General features: G+C 40.5%; 1 protein-coding gene across 2 annotated transcripts; it reads left to right on the forward strand.

Annotated features, from left to right (window-relative positions):
- Positions 1–1325: 1325 nt before the first annotated feature.
- Positions 1326–20951, forward strand: rhoua (ras homolog family member Ua; the record flags this gene model as incomplete). Of its 2 annotated transcripts, XM_079216392.1 has the most annotated exons (5): positions 1350–1605; positions 2046–2104; positions 3173–3361; positions 3692–3957; positions 20923–20951. In XM_079216392.1, the coding sequence occupies 5 exons, from the start codon at positions 1350–1352 to the stop codon at positions 20927–20929; spliced, it is 777 nt and encodes a 258-aa protein (XP_079072518.1). In that variant the 3' UTR covers positions 20930–20951. The 2 variants fall into 2 exon arrangements, with proteins under 2 accessions (XP_079072517.1, XP_079072518.1); XM_079216391.1 differs by lacking the exon at positions 20923–20951 and having other exon boundaries at positions 1326–1605; positions 3692–8268.
- Positions 20952–21139: the final 188 nt, after the last annotated feature.

Below are 21139 nucleotides of genomic sequence, written 5' to 3' on the forward strand. Positions count from 1 at the left end.
TTCCTTGAAACACACCTGATTCTGATTCAGGTTAGATTAGGTTCATATGTAATACACAGCGCTGTGCCACCAGTGTCTGGTTTAATATAGAATATATCAAATTCAGTGTATTAATTTACACATTTATTCTATTGAATATATATATATTAAATAACTGTTTTCAAATGATATTTTAATGTATGCTAACTTTAAATATATGTAACAAAAATTCCAAAAAATCTCACATGGGGGATCTACAAGGAAACCCAGGGGAAGTACCCCCATTTGAGAACCCTGCTCTAAACGAAAGACTCATCTAGATTTACATAGTGGGGAAGGCTGAGACCCATAACATGTTATCATGTTTTTTTAATAGCATTTTTTATTTGAACAAATAGATGTAGATGAGGTCAGCTGACAATAGACAGCCAGTGTCCATCTCCAGTAGGTAACATTCCCATGTCATCCAGTATCTTTCACCCATTCAGAAGGTTGTATTATGATGTCGTATTTATTTTCCACCCTGTCCACTAGATGGCACTAATGTCCTGTCAGTAGTCTGTGAAAACGTAAAGTAAGAAATCTAATCTAATTCAATCTTACTTTTTTTGGAGATTGGAAGAGCTCAGTTCGATAGCAGTGGTGGAAAGTAAGTACATTGTATTAAGTACTGTCCTTGAGTAGCCCTTTGAGTTATTTATATTTTTGATTTAATATTTCCATATTAATATTCTTTCTAGTGCACTTCAGAAGGATATATTGCACTTTCTACTACTTATTTGACAGCTATATTGTTGCATTGCAGATGAAGACTTTGTTTTGTTATTATTATGTATATTATTATTGATGTTGTTGTTGTTATTATTGTTATTATTATCCTCCCTCTCTCTCTCTCTCTCTCTCTCGCTCTCTCTCTCTCTCTCTCACACACACACACACACACACACACACACACACACACACACACACACACACACATACACACACGCACACACAGTGTGATGTCATTTGAAGGGGAGTTGGGACGGGTCTGTCCGCTGGACGACAGAACGGACACAGACTGTAACAAACAGCCGACGTTAATTTAATCCCCGCACTTTTTACTTGATTTCCCTTAATTCAACCATGAAGCTTGAAGTGGACACCGAGTCAGTGTTGGGGCAGAGTAGAAGTTCAAACTTCCTGTGACTTAACTATGGAAACCAAAAGGAAGCGGACAGCAGCGACAACTCAAAAGCCAGTCGACAAGCCGCTCCGTAACCCGGCACACAGTAACGGAAGAATGGGCGATGTGAACGCTGGCCCGCCCCGGGACTGAAGCTCCTGACCGGGTCTCCTCCGGCTGCATGTCACCCTCCTCTCCGTGCCAGATGCCTCTGCGGGGCGACGGAGGCTACAAGTCGGCCCCGGTGTCCCCCGCTCCGCCCGTCCCACCGAGGAGGGTCAGGGGCTCCGGCAGGACGAGGCGGGCCGGAGCGGGGGCCGCGGGTCCCGGAGCCGCGGAGAGGCGCGTGAAGTGCGTGCTGGTGGGAGACGGAGCTGTGGGGAAAACCAGCCTGGTGGTGAGCTACACCACCAACGGGTATCCCACCGAGTACGTCCCCACGGCGTTTGACAACTTCTCCGGTAAAGGATCTTCTCTCTTCTATGGTTGTATTCTCTTTGTGTTTGCAGTGTAGATACATGGTCCCTTCTGAATACAATAAATACTGTTTACAGCCGAGGCACTTTATTTGTGGACCAGGATTACATTTATTTATTTCTTTAATCTTTCAATATGTAAAGTCCAATATCATTTACATTTCAGTTCATGTGAGGTTAATAGTTTATTTCAACCACTGGTGACTATAATTTTTTTGATATTTCCCTTTTTTTATGCTCAGTTATCAAATATAATAGATTACTATTATGTAGTTTGACCAATCAGTTTATTGACTAATCAGCCCTTTTCTTTAGTGAATATCTAAACTACTGTCTACACTGTGTGTGTGTGTGTGTGTGTGTGTGTGTGTGTGTGTGTGTGTGTGTGTGTGTGTGTGTGTGTGTGTGTGTGTGTGTGTGTGTAGCGGTGGTATCAGTGGACGGTCAGCCAGTCAAACTACAACTCTGTGACACAGCCGGACAGGTCAGTGATCCCAACACAAACACACAGCAGACACTCAGAGGGAGCGAGAGGCAGCAGCATTTCCTGTTTTACCTGTGTTTGAAACAATGCCTCTAACCGGAGGAAGTGATGGAACGATCCTCTTTCTTTCTTTCTTTCTTTCTAAGTAGTTTACTGAAACACATATTCTTTATGTTACGATATAATTGACAGTTTAGAGCTACACAGGACACATGAAAAGAGAAATACAAGCTTTAGTTGGAAACTAAAAAAGTATTTTCCTCAAGCTGAAAACGTTTTTGGTCATGGCAACTACAAAAATGTTGGTACAAATGAGTTTTCATATAATATAAATATGATTAAGTTTTGCCGCTGTATCCACATTTCAACAAAATTGTCACTATATGATAAAATAGTGACAATTTAGTTGGACCAACATGATATGCATGAAGATAATTGGCGCATAGTTTAAGATTAGTCCTAAACTAAACATGTTTTTCACTGAATATCTCAGTTAAATTTGGTGTTACCGTTGCTGGACTTCAGGAAACTGTCCAGGAAACTGTGTGCTTGATCTTTCCGAGAAAAAATGATCTGTTACACAGGAAGTGATTTTACATCCCTGTTTATACTGAAGCAGCTGTTTTCTGAAATAAAGGACAACTGTCTTGTCAGAATGAGCTACAACTGGTTAGACATATAGCTAATGTTTACCTTGAAACAAGGAATAGCTATCTGATACAACAAATACAAAAAATAAACTATTACTATGAATTTAGTTCATCACTCCTCGTACAAACACTCAAAATCAGTTTTTCTCTATCAGTGTGTTTTCAGATATGATGGCAGCATAAATGGGAGGATCAGAAGCAGAGGAAGGAGAGAGTCAGAGATGAAAAGGGGAGATAAAACTAGACTTATCTCATAGTTTATTATCAGTAATTAAAACAGCGCACTAAATTGTTGTTGATTGCTGTTTATGCTGCACCAGTAAAATGTTATTGTTCAAATACTCCTAAAATCACTCTTGTGCTGATTTTAAAAAGCCTTTTGTCCTCAACACTTTTCTCTCTCTCTTGATCTTCCCAGGATGAGTTCGACAAGCTGCGGCCTCTGTGCTACACCAGTGCGGATGTGTTCCTGCTGTGCTTCAGCGTTGTCAGTCCCGCTTCCTTCCAGAACGTTCCTGAGAAGTGGATTCCAGAGATCCGAAGACACGCTCCCTTCGCTCCGCTCGTCCTCGTTGGGACGCAGTGTGACCTCCGAGAAGATGTCAAGGTGGAGTACAATCTGCTTCATGGCAACAACAACAACAACAACAAAACAGGAGCATTAAATAGAGGCTACCCATCTTTATGATCAAAATGACAATTTTACTCGTAAATTAAGTTACTTAAACAGGCCTTTTGGCCAGGTGCTTTTCCTTTAATAAGAAAATCCGCAGCTTATCTGACATGTAAAAAAACATTGTAGGATTCTTACCAAAAGTCAGAAATTATAAAATTATTATTGATGGAAGAACACACAGCAGATGTACTTTTCTGTGTCCTTGAATAATAAATCAGCAGATACAATATCTACAAAGGTATATTAACATGTTCTCTTTAGGTTCTTATTGACCTGGCTAAGTACCGCGAGCGACCTGTGGACTCAGCAGATGCCCGGGACTGTGCGATGGAGATTGGAGCTGTGTCCTACATGGAGTGCTCTTCCCTGACCCAAAAAAATTTGAAAGAAGTGTTTGACACGGCCATACTGTCCAGCCTGCAGAACTACAGCTCCCATAAGCACCCGAGAGGGAAACAGAAACGAAGAAAGAAGCAAAGGCAGACCCCAGACAAGATGAAGAGTCTGTCCAAGTCATGGTGGAAAAGGTACTGCTGTGTGGCCTAGAGCAGTTTGGGTTGAAGACTCTGATCCTTTGTTGACTTCAGCTGGGTTGGGGTTCTGCCTGGACTAGCTTTCAGTTTGTGTTTCTCTCTGATGGAGCCTAATGTTGACTGGACCGTTGCTGGGAACCAAAGTAAGACTGTCGCGGATCTAATTATTATTTTTTTCATCATTTTTTAAGTGGGGTTTTAGTCTAATCATGGAAGAGATTTACAACTGAGCCCAGCCTGGTTCTAACAAAACTTTTTTTTTTTTTTTTAAAGAGCAGTCCTGGCGTATCTTTTTTCTATACTAAATCTTAGCATGCCTCCAGTATGATCCATCCTGCTTCTCCTGGAATCCTGGTATGTAGGACTAGCAGGAGACCCTCTCCATGTCATAGTGGAAGTGACCATGTTGCTCTAGGCCGGTCTAGATTTGAACAAGAAGTCTTGTCTGTGGTTAACGCATATAATGGAATAGTGTTTAGTCTGGTGTGCTTCTAACAACTTTACCGACCTGGTATGGATTTATGTATGCTTGTCATGTAGCCTGGAATGGAGCTTGACTCCAGCTGAACTTCCTTTGTCTAACGTCTTTGTTGTAACACTCATGATTAGAAATTACTGCTGACTCTCTGATCAGAAATGTTCCTCATCTTAAAATGAAAAGAAGAAGTAATTCAGTATTTTCTGACGTGATCACCAGGCACGATTGAAGTCAGAAATCTTTTTTTTTTTCTTCGAATTTCTTATTATAACTGGGATCATTGTTGCTCTAATGAAAGATTAAGCAGCTAATCATTGGTCACATGCTCAGTTTACCAGGTGCAGCCTATAAACCTAATCTGAGACCTGAATCATGGTTTACCTTTTATTTTAGTCTTCGTCTGAACTTTTCATGGAATTATGTCTGGCTTGGTTTTTAGTGCGGTTTTCTTCACTTTCTGCCCCTGTTGAATACCAAACATTACCTAACATATTAACTGTCTGCTGAATGCAGCCAGACAGTGAATATGTTTGGTGAGGCTGAGGTATAAGGCTCATATTGTGTCTTATTTGACAATAACTAATGCTGATGTCTTTTCCCCGTGAGGGTAAAACATGGTCATCTTCCTCACCTATCTTACATTAGTACTGAAGGACTGCAGTCTGTGCCTTATTAATGTGGTTTGGTTAAACACACATATGTGTACTGGGGTGGCCTGTAGACTGGCTAGCACTTGACCTTGAGTGGGCAGGAGGACATTTAGTAATTTAAGTGTTTTTCTTCTCTTCATCCTGATCATGCTGTTCCACAAGCCACAGCTTTGCTCAGTATGGGAAGTGACTTCTGCCAACCCAGTAAGTTGCAAGGCAGTTTAATAGACAGTTAAACAGCCTTACTGTAAGTGTGAGCACTTAACATAATTAGATCAACCAAGTGTTCTTTGCATGGGTTTAAAGTTAAAAAAAACTGAAAGAATATGGAATTTTATTCCTGAGATTTTCAATGTAATTGTGTATCTAAGACTGTGAAGTTTTGATTATGTACATATTCAGTGCACTCTGTTATGTGTAGTTATGGACTACAGTTAGATTCATCATGTGTGTGGCTCTGCATTTTACCCAAAATAGGCATATCATTATTATTATTACAGTTGTAACCATTGATCAATTCTATCTTTCTGCATCCATAATGCTTTAATAGACATCCTGTTGTCCGTCCTGTGTCTTGTATGCTCTGTTCGTTCTGCTGCCTCTTCGCTCTCCAATAGATTAAGTTTAAATGTTGTAAAGCAGAAATAAAAAGACACAACATGTGTGGATGTCAAACAGTCAGCAGCCACACCTTCCTTTGTACATTGTAAATACTAAAACAAGAACAAAACCCAATAAGTTCTCTACAGTGCCTTCATCTGAATGACTCTTTGTGTTAGAGCCACTGCAGCAGAAAAGAAAAGGGTGCAACCAGGTCTTCGTCCGTAATGGATTCAAGGCAGATCTGCCAATATTTAGTGTGCATCTTAAGCTTTCATATGGATCAAGCACAGAAAATAATTTTCATTCTAACATTTCTTAGCCCTGGTACGATCTAAACTTTGACCTAAAGCCGTTTCTACAAAGAAATCTAGAGACAAGCTAAACCTTTGCCTGATTAGTAAACCAAAGGTCATAAGACAAGGTTAAAGGTTGAGGGGTTAACATCTTCGCAGTGTTAACAACATTTCATTTGACAGCTAACATTCTGCTGCTTTCATTCTAAGTAATTTATACCAGTTATCTTCCCCCTGCGTTTCTTTTAGTCTTTTCACTACAGTAAAAATCCTGTAATATTTGCAATATAAGACCGTTTGGTTTAAAGCCACTTCTGATCTATGATGTGCATTGAAATTCAAAAACAATAAGTCATTTTAAATTGAACTGCACTCAGAAGAAAATATGTTATGTCAAAATTGAAGAAATGTTCACAGTTTGGCATTCATGCAGAGTTTTCAGTCTAGTTATTGCAAAGTGAGATGAGACTGCCAGGAATAGTAGAAGATTCGTAAGAGCATTTGTTTACTACTTTCTTTTAAAGATCTCTATACTATGCACTGCTTAAGGGTCCCAGGACTCTGAACACAACTGCAGCTTGATATTGGCACCAAAGTTTGGTTCTTACTAGACTTATATGCAAAAATGTCCTCTAACCCAAACTGACCTGATGATTTAGCCACAAATTGTACACTAATACATACAGCATTGTTCTCTAGGAGCAAACTGAGAACTTTAAAAATGTCTTTCAGCTTGAAATGTTGATTTTAGGGCTGAGTTTAAAACTAAGACTCCAGATTAGCAGACAATGTTTTACTGGAGCTGTTTGGTAGTTTTCTGCTGAAGACGTTACAACTGCAACTGAATGGGTTCACTGTGTCTCGATGTTTTACTCATGATAGCAAATGCATTGTTTCGTGCTTTGGGGGAAAAGGCATAATAAGTTGCTTGTCTTGCAGTCTTGGCTGATGTTGGATTTAAGTAGGGTAAAGGTCACACAGACCCTTATGATAGCTGGCATTTCCTCTGTCAGGTCCTACTTACATGTATAATTTAGAGGGAGCACATGAGTTTCTCATCACAGTCAGTTTGTTTGCATCCAGCATGTGGTTTGGGCCTGTTTCAATACAGAGACAAATATAAACCTGTTGTGTTAGTTTATTTCGGTTTAAATACATTATAAAAACATAAATGATGACCTGCATGTTTCTGACAAGGACTTGAAGAGGACGCCATCTTTATTTGGTTCTCCTCTCTTTATCCTCTAACTCCAGGTAAATTGAGCATATGCTATCATTTCTAAAAGCGAGCCCCTGCCGTCCACGCTTGTCGCAAGTGATTATTAGGTTAATAGTCAAAAAACATTTTTAACTGAAGTTAGCCAAAGCTACTGGTCATTCCAGACCACGTAAGGCTGCAGCAATGGAACAATTGTGCTTTTGTATTCTCATGAATTCAACTTTGTATGTGTAAGACTAAGCTTGTGTTATTTCTTCTTTCAAAAATGATTATTTTAATGTTTTAACTGCTTGTTAAAGCCCAGGCTAGGCTGGCTGATCTACAGCAGTGTATGTGTCTAGTATGACAGATGAACGGCTTTGTTATGTTGAACAGATGGTCTCTGAAAGTGAACTATTGTGTTTAAAGAGAGTCAGAGAAGAGACATGAGGGGGACCGTCCACACTAGACAAAGTATTGTGCTGCAAAACCTGTGTTTTGTTGAAGGTTAGACAGAAGTGTTGAAGCTCTGTTTTTGGGACAGGTGCAAAGTCTGTATGTGAATTTGAAAATATAAGTGTGACTGCGATGGCTAACCTTAGCTATTGTGATTAATGTGGTGTTGGAATTTACAAACCAAATACAAAATGAAACAGTGTCTGTATGTGAATGACCTCGGATTACTGGAAGCAAATCCGTTTTTTATAGACTTACTTGACACTTAATTCCCACACATTAAATACACAACAGTATCCCATATAAAGACCAGTGAGTTTAAACCAAAACAGACAGCCTGGGGAAACAGACAGAGTGGTTCATTCTTGAGATTGCATTGTTTTATTGAAGTTGATACCGCCTAAAGCACACCTGAGCTTGCCCACATGGGTCACCAGCTGTGAGCTTCTCAGCCCACTCAGCCTGTGTGAAACATCATTTTTCCTGCATGTAAAAACATTGTAACAGAGCACGCTGCTGCAATTTGCTCACACTGAATTCTCTGTTGAATCGAGTACATCAGTCAAAGAAAGACGTGTTTGTACAGAAGTTTCATAGCCTGAGAAATAAAAAATATTTGGTATAACACATGCTGTGTTTTGTTGATTTTGAGGCTTGGTGCTCAGCGGTGGGACTGGGAATGTGTGTGTGTGTGCGTGTGTGTTTAAATACTCCTTGTGAGAGCCCACAGGCTGCATATGAGAATTTTTGCTTATGTTTTTAGATAGTTTGTTTGTATCATATGCGTCTCCTCACAAACACAATTTCACAATTTGTATCCAAAAAGAGACAGGTCTCAGGATTATCAGTAGCAGATAAATGTACATAAAATAGGCCCTCAGCTCCCTTTTTTTGGGGGGACGCTGTGACCTTTGAACTTGTTTTTTCCATGTTGTTGAGGCTGAAGTAATGTTTTGGAATTGTACTGTGCACTTCATGATAACCAAGTGCCACAACAAATGTGCTCAGCTGACGCACATCAGAAGAGAGTTGATAAGATGAGTGATGCTTTGGGGCTTGGACGGACGGACGCACACACACACACACACACACACACACACACACACACACACACACACACACACACACACACCAACTTCAGACGAAATCATTGTAAACAGTCTCTTCAAACAGCTTCCAGGCCCTCATGGTTATGCAAGAGCTTTATTTTGAAGGCTGTCATGTGACATTTGGTTAGTGGCATGTCTCTGTTCTTGGAGGCAGTGCCTGTGGGGGGGGGACAGACTTAATTCTGTCCGGGAAACAGAACAAACTGATTTGCTCTACCTGACAACGCAGAGTTAGTGCATAATGAGAAGGCCAACTTTGTTCTGGTTAAATAAGCCGCTCTACGACTCAAGCAGTGCCAGGTCCTTATTGATACAAACACTATCTGATACATAGCTTGTTTTCCAATCATTATCTTCCAAAAAATTAATTATCATGAATTGGAAATGCTGGGAAAACACTAGAAAGACTGTAAATATATCAAATATTTATGCAGAATGTAATACAATGTCCCTGTCAGGATTTGCGACGGGGTGAGGACCCAAAATGGCGACAACTGTTTAAAGTAAATGTATTCCTCCAATAAACAGGACAGGTTACAAGCAGACCGGATCAAAAAGGTAGAGGAATGAACAGGAAACAAACAGGGATCTGACAGGACATCTGAAAGTCTACACACAGTACAATCCGACAATGGGGCAGGAGACAAACAGGGTTTAAATACAAGAGGAAGGTGCAGGTGATTGGACACAGCAGTAAACAATCAGGGGCAGACGATCAACAGGGGCAGGAAGTGCAGGGACACAGAGAACACGAGAGACAAGGACTTCAAAATAAAACAGGAAACAAGAAAAACCCAAACCATGACAGTCCCTCTAAATATGTTTGAGATCATATCAGTTCTATGAACCATGTAATAAAACCTCACAACCTGAGCAGATGTTGATACAACAAATTGAACATCTGTAAAGACATATAGGATCAATATGAAAGTTGAAATATTGAGCTTCTTCCAACATCATTATATGAAATCGGGGTCTAAAATGTTAGCGTTATTTGTTGAAAATAGTTTTGAAAGCTCTTCTCGTGTGTTTTTACCATGTCATTATCCAATGTTGTTTATGTCTTGCTCTTATTTAGAAACACAAACTTCGCCACATCCTGTGTTTCGATGTATATCAGTTGAGTTTTGTCCTTTCCAGACTTATAATTGCAGAAAAATTACGTAAATGCATTATCCAGGGCTCTATCATGAGGCAGCTTTATTACCTAAACATATTTACTCAATAAGACAGGTGTTTTATAATTGTGGTGATATTCACACATGGAGAAACAAGGCAGGAGAGACAGAGGGACAGAACCTATTATTGTAACATACAGTATATTTATGTTTAACTTCTTATTGCGAAATGCTACAGTCACATGTGCACGCACAAAGCTGCCAATACGCAAGTCAGCGGTCTGAGGCTCAGTTCCAGCCCATTTTTATCATTTTATAGCCTTTCTCTCTGTGTGTGTGTGTGTGTGTGTGTGTGTGTGTGTGTTACATAACCAGAGTGACATCAGTGCTGAGTCTTAACGAGCAGAGTTGAAATACAATCTCCACTTTCCTAACAAGCTATGAACCCAATCAATGTGAGTGTAGACAGCTGCTCCATGTGTGCGTGTGAGTGTGTACTCATAAAAGAGACAGTGGTTAGGAGAAAGTGAAGAAATAAACGTTAGAGGGGGTGACAGACAGAGAGAGAAAAACCCTACTAGATCAATTATCTTGTAGAAAGTGACTCAGTGAGAGAAAGAGACACATAACTTCACAGATGAAACTCTTGCTGCTACATTAATCTGGGAAGCAGATTTTGGGATTCACGAACAATAAATGCTCTGCAGTTTTAGAAGCAGCAGTTTGATTGTCAGACGTCTGTGAAAAGTGAAATAGTTCTTTAGATTCAAACCCTTTCGATTTAATAATCACTGTGTCTAACTCAAACATTTACTGCAGTCCCCACACATAGTGTTGCCTTTTGGGATTTTCTTTCTTGTGTGAAACCATATCTGCACCGTGACAAGTTTAAGTTGTGACACTAGTTTTTTTACTAAATTGTTTTCAGTTTCTCGGTCGTGGTTTTGTGCATGGTGGTTCACTGTCACACACTTAAATAGACCAAAGAAGTCTAAATGTCTGATTTTAAAAAAAAAGGATTATTATATATTTAGGATTCTCCATTGTCTGAACAAGAGAATGAAAAAATAAGTGACCCAAAATAGAGACGATTTGGCTCATGGCACTGGACCAGGAAAAGACTCAACAAGACACCACGTTCTGTGTCACTAAAGGGAACACGGACCGGACCACTAAGGCATTTACCACTGCTCTATTAATTATTGGTCTTAATCCTGAATTGAGAGGTGAGTCCTAAAATTGGGACAGAGTTAACAGATTTCCTTCCTAACAATGTGGTTAATATTAGCAAAGCAAATAACAAAGCTAAACAGATTGAAACAGTGACACAAACTGTAATCTTTAGTGAATATGCTTTATCGCTGTCTCAACCTTTACTCTCGTGCAAACACACTCTTTTCCTTCCTTTTTCTGTATTTTTCTGTCAAACACACTCTCTCTTTCTCTCACTAGGTCTCTCTCTCTCTGTCATTCATCTTCTCTGCCCATCACACCACCTCTTGCTCTTCTTCTCTACAGGTTGTCTATTTGAATAACCTGCTGACGACATATGTGTGTGTTTGCATGTGTTCAAAGTTCACAGAGAGTGTCATATGGCATTTACACAGTTGAGAAACAGTGTGACGCACACAGTTTACACCCCCACAGCTCCCTCCCACTCTCCGCCTCTCCGCATACATATTTCCTTTGGACTGCTAACAACAGCTGGCCACTGTATTTTCAGAGAAAATATGTCAAAAACAATCTTACCGCTCAAATCAGTTGAAAGCCTTTCTAAAACTAGCTTAAAAGGGAAACTTACAAACGTGCATTATGATATTTAATACAATTTTGTTTAAATTAGTTGTTTAACCTGCTGGCTAAATTAGACCTCTGCACAGGTGGACGGAGCTATGATTGGAATAATAAGCGGTCATTGGATTCACCAATAATCGTTATAAAGCAAGTATATCTGTCTGTATGCCTGCCTGTCTGTCGTATGTGTGGATGTAGATGTCCTTCGTATCTCTCACCAACTGTTTACTTCACACTCGAGTGCCTTTGGACACCAGAGTCTTGTCCAGCGGGGGCGGGGCTTCAGGGCTCTGAATGCTCGAGCATGTCGTTGGACAGACCCAACACTACATGGATGCTAGATAACGATACAACAGGTTTTTTCCTCACCTCCATGGAGTCAACGAGGCAAGCGAATATCCTACAGGAACCACTCTGCCATTGTATCTCAAACTGTGTACGTTTTTGCCTTACTAAGCTACACTTCCAACTAACGTTGCCACTGGATAACCTTAGTTAATGGCCACTGCTCTGCACTGTGCTCATACTATAGTTAAGTTGCTTGTTATTAGCAGAGGAATAACGGCCATTCTCTGGTTCCTCATCGGGGTTTAATGCTGCGTTCACACTAAAAGAGTTGCGAAATATTCACGCAAGTAGATCACATATTTCAATGGTGAATGGCGGAAATGGTAACTGTTTTCACAGAGTGAAGCCACGGAGATAAGCCGCGCCCCCTTTCCGCAGCGAAAAAGCAAATTAACCACATAACGTTGAGCGAGTAAAGTCAGGCGAAAAAGCAATGCGAAAATTTGCAACCCCTTTGGTATGAACGCAGCATAACACTTGTCAGCATTGTTGCTGATGTTTGCACTGTGTGAGGCGGTAATCTAGGCTGACACTGATTGAATGCGCCGAATATCGCTTATTTAATAGTAAAACAAATTTAAATAATACATATATTCATACCACAATACAGCATTGGCAAAAGTCCTGAATTATTATTATTATTATTATTATTATCATTTCAAGTAAAGAGTGAAAGAGAGACATTATCCGAGCAGTGTCTGTTCAAGATGGTGCTTTCAATTCTAATACGATGCTGGATAATTAATAATAATGCATCATATTTGAATTGTTATATTTAGTGAGTCAAATCTGAATCTAGTAAATGTAATACTCCAACTAGTTTTAGTAGATGACTGGTTCACGTTAAGAGCTAAGTAGTTATCAGGTCTGGAATCAGGAGGGAAGTTCAGCACAGAGTTTAATCAGATAAAACCAGAAGAGGAAAGAGGAGGATGGAGAAGCTGCTGCACATTTATCAAATTTAATCCAACGCATTTCTCAAAATTTTCATCATCTTAAAATCTTAAAATGCATCATTTCAAGTTTGCTAGTTGTCTGTTGCAATAGTTACATTTGTGTTTTATCACATGCGTATTGTTTTAAATACTCCTGATGGGGTTGAACACTTGATGCTGATGTGAAAAGGATTTGGATGGTAGGGGCCTCACGATCTGTCCCTGAGACACACACACACACACGCACACACACACACACACACACACACACACACACACACACACACACACACACACACACACACTTGTGGGAAACAGGGATTAGTAACTGATACTGAGAGGTGGGAGAAAGCAGCCTCCCTCTGTGGCCTCTTAAACCAGATGTAACCAGCTGGCACACACACACACACCAACCAGGCTTGTGGCCAGAACTTTTGTCCTTTTCTCAACTGTGTGAGGAGAGAGAGAGAGAGAGAGAGAGAGAGAGAGAGAGAGAGAGAGAGAGAGAGAGAGAGAGAGAGAGAGAGAGAGAGAGAGAGAGAGAGAGAGAGAGAGAGAGAGAGAGAGAGAGAGAGAGAGAGGAGAGAGAGAGAGAGAGAGAGAGAGAAGAGAGAGAGAGATGAGAGAGGAGAGAGAGAGAGAGAGAGAGAGAGAGAGAGAGAGAGGCCCTCTTTCAGCTGTGCAGAGTTCAAAGACGGAGCTTCAATTCATCTCTGTAGCCAATGAATCAACAGGACAACAGCTCCAGGAAGGTCTTTTACCTTGGTCTGATGGTTGAATGAAACATTTGAATCATTATCTTAAAACAGGAATAACTTAAGTGACTTATCAGAAATAAAATCTTCAGATGCAAAGAAAGTGATGGGATGACCTGTATCAGTGTGTTTGTGTGTTGTTAGAAAGATGACGGAATCTGTGAAGTGTTGTTTGTTTAAAACAAAGCAGACAGTGGGGGAGAGAGAGGCCATGTGATGTTGAAGTAGTAACTTCAGGGAGTCAGGTTCATCAGATAAGCTCTATGTGTCATGGGAGGCTGGTCCTGGGAGCAGTGGGAGGATGACTCTCCACAGTTTTTTGTCTTTCTGTTGAAAAAACGCAGTCTTAATTACTGTAGAAATAGCCTTTATTTTATTTGAGCCAAATTGGGCAGTTTTATACCAACCAAAGTGGTGTTAGAGCCTTACTTTGTCAGAGACTCACTGCACTACTTTGTTGGATGAAATGACCTTGCGGTTAAAAGTTGCTTAATTAAACCCTGGACCAATTGGAAAAGTCTTTCCTAAAGAAGACTAGTTAAAGTGCTATATAACAAGGCACGGATTCAGTCACGAACTAGATAATCTTGCTGGATATAGAAATATTAGGGTTTTTTATTTGCTGTATAATAAAAGTTATTTTAGGAAAATGCACAGACACTTTATTCTTGCTCTTCATGTAACAGATCACTGATCCTGCATGTCAATACCACAACTGCTCTGCCCTAATTTACCTCATTCACTCAAATTTTTCTATAAAATAATCTAAAAAACTGTACAAGGTTTTCTTGGTTAAATAGTTATAAACGATGGGTTCAGTCATGAGATATGAAATGTCTGTGATGAGTTGTGCTCCATATAGACCACAGACCTGTTGTTGCTCTTACTGGAACTGTGGTTTTCATCCCGGTCACAAGATGATTCAGCTGTGGAGAAGCAAGACTTACTCAATCACAAGATGGGGGAAAAAATATATATTCATATATTTTTTAAGTTCCTCTAGTAACCACAGTGTTGCCTATTCTTGTTTTAGTGGGCAACGCTCTCGATTAACTAATGACCCTTGATTGTGAGATAAGATACTTCATTGTTCCTCAGGGGATCATTTTGCTACTGAACGTTCTCTCTCTGCCTTGTGCTTGTGACAGCTGAACAACAGTTCCTTCATCCGGAGGTAACAGGGGGCATTTTCAGCAGCAATATTTCTGAACACACTATAATGATACTTCACAGTCAAGACATACGCTCAGTAATGACACTAAATGTCCTCATTGTAGAAGCTCACAGTGACTGAACATTTAAGTCATGTTATACTTACAGCTTTAACCAGCCTACTAGCGTGCACACCAGTGGGCTACTCTAAACTAATGTGTACAATGAGTTGCTGTTTTTGTGAATGTACATTTACTGAAGCAGCATTATCTCACATTATTTCCCTTAAAGTTATATTATCTACAAGTGATCATTATAAGTTTAACTGCCAATGATATTATCAGGAGAAATGAAGAAAAAAGGGTTATATTTAACCGGTCCCCATCATCCTACTCCTAAATAATTGAGATAAAGGAACATAGAGGAGCTGTGACATGATCATGTATCAAAATTATAAAATAATTAGATGAAATGAAAATACCATATGAGTTAGAAAGAAAAGAATCGTCAAATGTTCTTTTATTCAATTTTCTTTCCGCTAAAAAGAGCAAATTCTTACTATGAGGAACCAAATCTGGCCTTTAAGTAATACTTCATGCACAATGTATTTTTTCAGTCTGAAACACTGAGAAGCTTAATTGTGGCTGTTGGAAGCAGCATTTCTGGCTTCATTTCTGATTTGGAGTCTGGTTAGGCTGCTATTAGTGTAAAACAAAATCCTAGTTCTGTGTGCACACCTAAAGCTTAGATAATGTTAAAATAGGAACCAGTGTTTGAATGAGAGATAAAAATAGAGGAGAGATAAAAATCTGTTTCTGGTAGGGGAAAAGGGCAAATATGCTGAATAAACACAGAAATGTTTAGGGGAGTTAATAAGGAGGTGAGTATAATGCTGAGAAAGAGTGAAAGAATGAGAGTGAAGAAATGTTCAGTGATATAAGAGCAGCAGTATGTCCGCTGATCAGACAGCTGCTTGTTTCCACTTCTCTCTTATCTCTGACCGCACCCTGTGTGTGAGCGTGTGCGTCTGCGTGCGTGTGTGTGTGTGTGTGTGTGTGTGTGTTTGTGTGTGTGTGTGTGTGTGTGTGTGTGTGTGTGTGTGTGTGTGTTTGCCTACTGTATACAGGTAAAAGCCAGTGAATTAGAATATTTTGAAAAACTTGATTTATTTCAGTAATTGCATTCAAAAGGTGTAACTTGTACATTATATGTATTCATTGCACACAGACTGATGCATTCAAATGTTTATTTCATTTAATTTTGATGATTTGAAGTGGCAACAAATGAAAATCCAAAATTCCGTGTGTCACAAAATTAGAATATTACTTAAGGCTGATACAAAAAAGGGATTTTTAGAAATGTTGGCCAACTGAAAAGTATGAAAATGAAAAATATGAGCATGTACAATACTCAATACTTGGTTGGAGCTCCTTTTGCCTCAATTACTGCGTTAATGCGGCGTGGCATGGAGTCCATGAGTTTCTGGCACTGCTCAGGTGTTATGAGAGCCCAGGTTGCTCTGATAGTGGCCTTCAACTCTTCTGCGTTTTTGGGTCTGGCATTCTGCATCTTCCTTTTCACAATACCCCACAGATTTGCTATGGGGCTAAGGTCAGGGGAGTTGGCTGGCCAATTTAGAACAGAAATACCATGGTCCGTAAACCAGGCATGGGTAGATTTTGCGCTTTGTGCAGGCGCCAAGTCCTGTTGGAACTTGAAATCTCCATCTCCATAGAGCAGGTCAGCAGCAGGAAGCATGAAGTGCTCTAAAACTTACTGGGATACGGCTGCGTTGACCCTGGATCTCAGGAAACAGAGTGGACCGACACCAGCAGATGACATGGCACCCCAAACCATCACTGATGGTGGAAACTTTACCCTAGACTTCAGGCAACATGGATCCTGTGCCTCCCAGAGTCTGGAGGAGGACAGGAGAGGCACAGGATCCACGTTGCCTGAAGTCTAGTGTAAAGTTTCCACCATCAGTGATGGTTTGGGGTGCCATGTCATCTGCTGGTGTCGGTCCACTCTGTTTCCTGAGATCCAGGGTCAACGCAGCGCAAAATCTACCCGTGCCTGGTTTACGGACCATGGTATTTCTGTTCTAAATTGGCCAGCCAACTCCCCTGACCTTAGCCCCATAGCAAATCTGTGGGGTATTGTGAAAAGGAAGATGCAGAATGCCAGACCCAAAAACGCAGAAGAGTTGAAGGCCACTATCAGAGCAACCTGGGCTCTCATAACACCTGAGCAGTGCCAGAAACTCATGGACTCCATGCCACGCCGCATTAACGCAGTAATTGAGGCAAAAGGAGCTCCAACCAAGTATTGAGTATTGTACATGCTCATATTTTTCATTTTCATACTTTTCAGTTGGCCAACATTTCTAAAAATCCCTTTTTTGTATCAGCCTTAAGTAATATTCTAATTTTGTGACACACGGAATTTTGGATTTTTTCATTTGTTGCCACTTCAAATCATCAAAATTAAATGAAATAAACATTTGAATGCATCAGTCTGTGTGCAATGAATAAATATAATGTACAAGTTACACCTTTTGAATGCAATTACTGAAATAAATCAAGTTTTTCAAAATATTCTAATTCACTGGCTTTTACCTGTATACTGATGTCCTGATATGTGTGAATCTGTTCCTGCAGGTGTGTTTGTGAATGATCAGCTGTGTGTGTGAGTTTCAGGTCTTGGTGTGTGATGCCCTGATGGAACCCTAAATGTTGACTTAACATTTGTATTTTTAGATTTTGACTTAATTAAACTCCTTTTAGGGATATTTTTTAGCAATTATTATTGTTGTAATTATCTACAGTAGACGTAAGGCTATGGAGAAGTTATGTGTTCAGTCATGCGTGCGATTGTATGAGTCTGTATGTCTGAGACTCAGTGAGTGTGCGCCTCTGTGTCTTTTCCACAGCTTATCTCACATTCTGTATTTTGGGTGCCCAGTTATATAGCTGGGTGCTAAAAGATCTGTGCTTGTTTTGAGTTGGGCAATGAGCAGTTGATCTTTGCAGACACACCTGGTGGAGATCTGCACTCTATTGAGTGCACCCTTCAAGTTGTTTCACATGTTTGTGTTTTGGCTCCTTTTTCGATTAGTTGTCTGTTGATTTGATGCCTTACATGGCATGACTGAAACATTCAATTTATTTTGGAGTGGGGGTATGCTGCCAGACCCCCCTAGCTGGTTACTTTTACCAGCTGGCTTGCTACTCCATGTCTCTGGGGAAAGCCACATGATTACTAGCTTTAGATAAAACAGTGTACGTTATAGCGTACAATCGTAAAGAACATTTATATTAAAGTTAGTTATGAGAGACCAACCAACATCTCTTAAGGACCGGGCCTGAAATGATCCTGAAGTAAAAGAAGAGATGGAAAAAGAGAGGAAGTGGAGTGAAGAGGTGACAGGAAGTGACAGTGGGTGGAGAAGAAAAATGGGAGGAGGGGTAAAAGAGAAGTGAATGGGAAGCAAAGGTGGGGGGGAAAGGATGTGGGGAGCTTTCCTGTTTTTCCATCCAACATGCTGAGCATGATGTTGATGAATTACACATTAACACACACACACACACACACACACATCGAAGATGTGTCTGGAACCGACATGGTGGTACATCTACCAATAATAGAACAGCTGTGTGTGTGTGTGTGTGTGTGTGTGTGTGTGTGTGTGTGTGTGTGTGTGTGTGTGTGTGTGTGTGTGTGTGTGTGTGTGTGTGTGTGTGTGTGTGTGTGTGTGTGCGTGCGTGTGCGTGCGTGTGTGTGTTGGGATAACTCTCTGGAACGTGAATGCAACAAGGCCAATCCACAAGGACAGCGCAAGCAGGAGATCGAAAAAGATCTTGATGAATACTTACAGTGTCCAACTACAACCTGTTGTTGTGGTCTGACTTTCTATATAAGACATGTTGGCTCAACAACACACGCACACACACACACGCACACACAGTTATACATGCACAGTTGCAGGCCAGGTCTAGTTGGACTCATGTGGCTCTCTTCCACAGCCATCAGTCAGGTTTAAGCATCTAGAGACAGAAGCAACTCCCCCAACACACACAGCTGGACAAGGCAGCCATTGAGCTCCATAGAAGTAGCCTTTTAGAAACATTTTCGTAGTTACTGCAGTGAAAAATCAGACTGGAACAGCTACCTACAGTGGCCTTTTGAGAAACAGCCAAATATGCCTTCCAAGAAAACCGTTATAGAAATCAAAACATTATAGGTAACAGCCGTGGTTCATGTGCTCATTGACTGGGAAAGAGTGAGTCATGCATCTTATTTTTAGTATGGTAGCCAAGAGTAGAGTAGTTTTTTTAATTTATTCATTTTACAGCCGGACAAATTAGTCCCGTTCACACAGACACAACCCCTAGTGTGTTTTGGCCTTTATTTCTGTCTCTATCAACAAGAGAACAAACACCCAGACTAGCAAACTTTGCATACACCACTAAAGCCATTAATCTACAGACAAGAACAAAAAAAATCTTTCCTGTTAAAGACAGGGATAAAATGTGTGTGTGTGTGTGTGTGTGTGTGTGTGTGTGTGTGTGTGTGTGTGTGTGTGTGTGTGTGTGTGTGTGTGTGTGTGTGTGTGTGTGTGTGTGTGTGTGTGTGAGAGAGAGAGAGAGAGAGAGACATATGACATTTTTAGATTCCAAGGACAGGGTGTGTTTCCTCTCTTGCTTTCTATTGTTCCTGCAGCAACACTGATCCTCAGGGAGCAGAGCAGCCACAAGGACTGTAGAGTAGCAGCCAATGGCAGGGCAGGACAGAGAGGCCCTGAGGCTGATGGGAACTTACGTCTGTCCTCTTTTGCTTTCCTGTTTCTATGGAGATTTAATGTATAACATGCCCACTGCGTCTTCGTGAGAAGGACTTTGATCCTCTGCCATTGAGGGCAAGTAGCCATTATTTGATTGAAATGGGGTTACTGTCGGGTATGTCCTCTTTGACTGAAGGTGTGAGAGTCCGTGGAATCAGGGGCTGTGCTCTCTGGTTGGGATGAAATCCTTCAGGCTCTTTGCCCTTGATGGCACGTGGCTACGTCTCCCTTTTTAAAGCTAACGTCAGCATTATTGGTCCAAATGTCTTTGCTGCCATCTGCAGGACCTTCTGTCCGACATAGAACAAAGATTTGTCCAGCAGTGTTTGAGGAACTATTGGATGGCTTGTCATGAAATTTTGAAAGACCTATTTATTCACCTCTCAGAATGAATGTTCTTTGCTCTTTGTGTTCGCTAAACAAAGATGTGAGCATGGTTAACTTTAAACTTGCTAAACAGCTGTTGTTAACATTTATCTCAAAGCACCACTGTGCCAAAGTGAGCTTCACAGAGCCACTTTTATCCTATATGGACTAAGTGAGAGCCACTGATTATTAAACCTACTTTTAGACAGTTTGATTTTAATGTGATCATGAACTTTAACCATAGGTCTCTGGCTCAGGTCCTTGCTCAAAAGAGTCATACGATTTCTGCAGAGGTGTAAGCATCATTATATATGTTAATGTGTATATGCAAATGAAGATAGAACCCAGCATAAATGAAATATTTCATTCCAGCCTGACAAAACTGCACTGCACACCTTCAGGGTGAATGTGCTTTTGGAATGATGCAGTTGCAGGACAAAACCTAGCAATCCATATCACAACATACAAATTAATGTCCTAAACAAAAGCTCATTATAGAAAGAGTTCATCCTCAGAGGAACACGAATGTATCATCTACTAAAATAGGTTTTTATCTCAGTCTGGCTGGTAGAGGGACCAAAGTATGAACAGATGAACATTGTGGCTTAAAATTTACGTTGTATTATCTACAAAACTAAAAAAAACGATCTGGATGAGAAAACGATAATAAAACACTCAAATAAAAACACCTAAAACCACTGGATTCAGCGTTACAGGATTACTTCACCCACAAAATTACCATTTGTACATCAACTACTCACCTCATGTTACCTTAAATTCTTGAAGAAAACTTAGTTTTACTCTCGTGGCGTCACGGTGAACGAAGAATCCACAAATGCACTCATATGTTTGTCGTTGCAGAGGCTAAGGCGGCCGAAGAAGCCGGCGTGAACGTGGTGGTGGTGGTGGTGGTGGTGTTCAGGCCTGGAAACATGGAGCTGACGGATGACGAGAGGGCCCACTACAACCTCGTCGCATCCTTTAGCCAGCTGGAACTGACTTGACACATTAAATAAAAAAGGTTTCAATAAATTATAAAATGCTCTGGTTGAAATTATGACCTTTGTGTTGTTAGGGT

The sequence above is a fragment of the Taurulus bubalis genome, assembly GCF_910589615.1.
Source record: "Taurulus bubalis genome assembly, chromosome: 4".
Taxonomy (NCBI): Eukaryota; Metazoa; Chordata; class Actinopteri; order Perciformes; family Cottidae; genus Taurulus; species Taurulus bubalis.